General features: G+C 41.6%; 1 protein-coding gene across 1 annotated transcript; it reads left to right on the forward strand.

Annotated features, from left to right (window-relative positions):
• Positions 1 to 1,016: 1,016 nt before the first annotated feature.
• On the forward strand, positions 1,017 to 2,963 carry LOC126475161 (cuticle protein 16.5-like). The gene is made up of 2 exons (XM_050102785.1): positions 1,017 to 1,123; positions 2,615 to 2,963. The coding sequence occupies exons 1-2, from the start codon at positions 1,112 to 1,114 to the stop codon at positions 2,864 to 2,866; spliced, it is 264 nt and encodes an 87-aa protein (XP_049958742.1). The 5' UTR covers positions 1,017 to 1,111; the 3' UTR covers positions 2,867 to 2,963.
• Positions 2,964 to 3,589: the final 626 nt, after the last annotated feature.

Here is a 3,589-nt window from a genome sequence, read left to right on the forward strand (position 1 = left end):
TCGAAACACTCACCCTTCCCGAGGGAGGACTCGAACTTCCTGCAGGTGGAACCGCACAATCCGTGACAGGGCGCCTCGAACCACGCGGCCACACCGCGGGGCCCTTCATTTCTTCTCGCAACATTTTGGTCAAATGAACTCATTAACATCTGAAATTTTGCTTTTCTGACTAGTTCCAATGTCAATGATCACACAATGATCTCTTTCTCTGGGAAATACGATTGAATTGTGACCTGAAGAAGAATTGTGGACTGTTTATGACTTATTGGCATTGTTTTGGTCTTGAGTTTGCAGCTGGAAGAAGTGAATTGACATGGTGTTGACAACATGTAATGCGACGATAAATTGCATGAAGTGTAGCTTACGTAGTTTTCGTAGGCCAATTTGAGGTAACATATTGAGGAACCAAGTTGAGGCGAACAGTTTGATACGGGACACTTGTGGTCAATCAGGTCGGGAAACTACCTTAAATTGGCCTACAAAAACTACGTAAGCTACAGCGCATGCGCGTCGAGCGAGGTTTTCAACATTCTCGTGCTTCCTTCGCACAAACCATTAGTTCTAGAGGGAAAAAAATGAATAGGAACTTTTTTGTAGGAATTTTAATAAAGTTTAATTTTTTACTGCCACACGTTTTCAGCCGAGTGTTCAGTTTTCGAGTTATTCAAGAAAAACGTACACAGTTATATTAAATGTGTTCTATCACGCAAACCATTCAGAATAGGGCATACGTCCATATGATGTTTTCGGTTTAGAATCACTAATACTATTACCCCTAAAAGCATGTACCTATCCTCCTGACTCAACCTGTATAATGACTACCGATTGTATGTTATATGTAACTTCGCGCACGCTTATAGGGAACATTCTCGAAGGCTCTTAAGATGTCGCAGCTGTAAACACATGTATGCAAAGAAACAGGGACGCGGCCGCCTGGTTTCGGCCGTGTGTGGCCCACCTGATGGGCGTATCCGGCAAGGTGTTACGCAGAGTGCTAGGCTGTTGGCAATGAGGCAGGTCCGTGGCGGGGGCGCGGGCAAGTATAAAAGGCGGCGAGAGACTGGTCCCGGCACAGTAGTCGCCAGCCGCTGACATCACCACACCTCACAACATGTACAAGCTGGTGAGTGCCCCCAGAGACCGCTACACTGCAGACACCAGTTAATACTATGACAGTCTCCATATACAATTAAACTATTTATCGCAGTAGCGATCTGAGTGTACAGTGATTAGTTAGATCGCGGCTGAGCAACCGGCAAGCGGATCTGGCACACGTTTGGTTTCAATCCTGCCTACAGAAGAAATCCGCCAAGTTACTCTTAATTGTTTATAGAATGAGACTGACTATCTCAATACCGTATATGGTTTTTCTATTCATTCTCATACTAACGTTAGTAGATATTTGCTGTCCACTGTGGACGTATTAGAATACTGCAACACAGGAAACTGAAGGAAATTTATAATGTACTAGTCTAGCGCCCGCTGCTTGTCTCGCGTAGACTGTACAGTCTGTACATAATTTTTTTGTTTTCTTTAATTGAATTTTTATGTTATCTACAAATTGCAGCACCTTCTAAACAGTTCACGCTACTGAAGCCACAGGAGCCTGGTCTTTTCCGAATGTACTTCTGACCGAAAAGCGGTTCTAATAGCTAGAGTCTGAGGTCTTTGTTGGTCCTTTCCTTTGAGTCCTTGTGATGATATTTCGACAAAAGCTTTCATTCCCTAACACATGTTTCTACAGAAATCAAATACCAATTGTTATAGATTTATCTTTAAATATGTTTTCAATAATGAAGTATTTTAATAAAAAATGTCATCCCATGTTTCACCTCCTTGGGGGTTGAATTTCTAAAAACACCAAAACAAGTATTTGCTTAACTCAATTAAAATTTTTCATAGAGGAAGCTTTAAAATGTTTTAGTAGTAGTTAAATAATACATTATTTTCAAAATAAAGTTTCACCTACCTATTTTACACCCTTAGTGGTGGACTTTCCAAAAATGATGCAGCATGGTTTTTTTTTTTTCCTATCAAGAAATCAAACACCATTTTTCGCATGTTTAGCTATTTAATTAATACTGACTTATTTTCAAAAATTCTTTCATTCCCTACTTCATCCCCTTAGGGATGGAATTTCGAACAAACCCCCCTTAAACAATGCCTACAGTATAAGACCAACGCCCTCTCCAAATATCAAATTTCTGTCCTTAGCGGTTAAAAATTTTCATCCCCCATTCCTCTCTGTTAATGGTTGAATTTCCAAAAAATACTGACACATGTATTTTTTATTTGTAACCAATAAATCAAATACCAATTTTCATAGATGCGGCTTTGAAAAGGTTTTAGTAGTTCTTTAATAATGATTTGCTTTAAAAAAGCTTTCTCCCACTATTTCACCCCTATAGAGGTTAAATTTCCAAAAATGTTGAAACACTCATTGCTTTGTTTCTGGCCAAGAAACGAAAAACCAGTTTTCTTTGATCTAACTTCAAATTGCATTAACAGCGAAATATTTTCAAAACATATTCCAACCCGTTAGTAGCGGACTTTCGTCCTTTAAAAATAATCATAATATTCTGTTGATATTGTAACTCATTCTTTGTCATCGCAGATCGTCCTCGCCGCCGTGCTGGCCGTCGCCGCCGCCGCCCCCGGCTTCCTGGGCGCACCTGCTGTCGCCTACACCGCCCCCGCGGTGGCCGCCGCCCCCGTGGCCTACGCCGCCCCCGCTGTCGTCAAGGCCGCCGTCGCCGCCCCCGCTGTGGCCTACGCCGCCCCCGCTGTGGCCTACGCCGCCCCCGCTTACCACGCCCCTGTAGCCTACGCTGCAGCTCCCGCCATCGTCAAGACGCACTACTTCTGAGAAGACGCACTTCATAAAAAGCCAGCTATTTATTTACCCACTGTTTCACTGACATGTGGACAGCAATGGAGCAAATAAAGTGACTTTTCATGAGTAATTGATGTTTGTGTTTATTTATTCTGATTGCACGTTGCTCATATTATCTGGATATGTCCTAGTAAGTTTTCCATTTCATCTCAGAATAAAACTTACAAAATGCTCTAGCTTACAGATGACAACACACACACAGTCTCTTTACGGAAATATCTCTCACAAGACTGTGCTTAACTTGTTGTTACTTGAATTGAGCAGATTTCAAATATTAAAATCAGTTACTTATGCTTCTGAAGCTCCTACTCTTTGACGAGGAATTTTTGCTAGTACCAGTATAGGCAATGATACAAATATTATGTGCTTCACATCGATTAAAAATAAAATCAGCGCAAATTGCGTTATTATCTCTCTGACGAATTTCTCATTCTCTTTGTCACGTCTCTGGTGCCTTACAAGAAGCACGGGCAGTTTTCCATTAGAACCAGTTATGAACGCCAGGAAAATTCATAGAATGAGTGAATGACCCACCTATGTATGTACTACCTTAACGCACACTGAGTGATCAAAAGTATCTGGACACCACCAAAAACATACGTTTTTCATATTATGTGCACTGTGCTGCCTCCAACTGCCAGGTACTCAACATCAGCGATCTTCTTAGTCATTACACGTCGTGAGTAAGCAGAATGG

Source organism: Schistocerca serialis, chromosome 4 (assembly GCF_023864345.2).
Source record: "Schistocerca serialis cubense isolate TAMUIC-IGC-003099 chromosome 4, iqSchSeri2.2, whole genome shotgun sequence".
NCBI lineage: Eukaryota > Metazoa > Arthropoda > Insecta > Orthoptera > Acrididae > Schistocerca > Schistocerca serialis.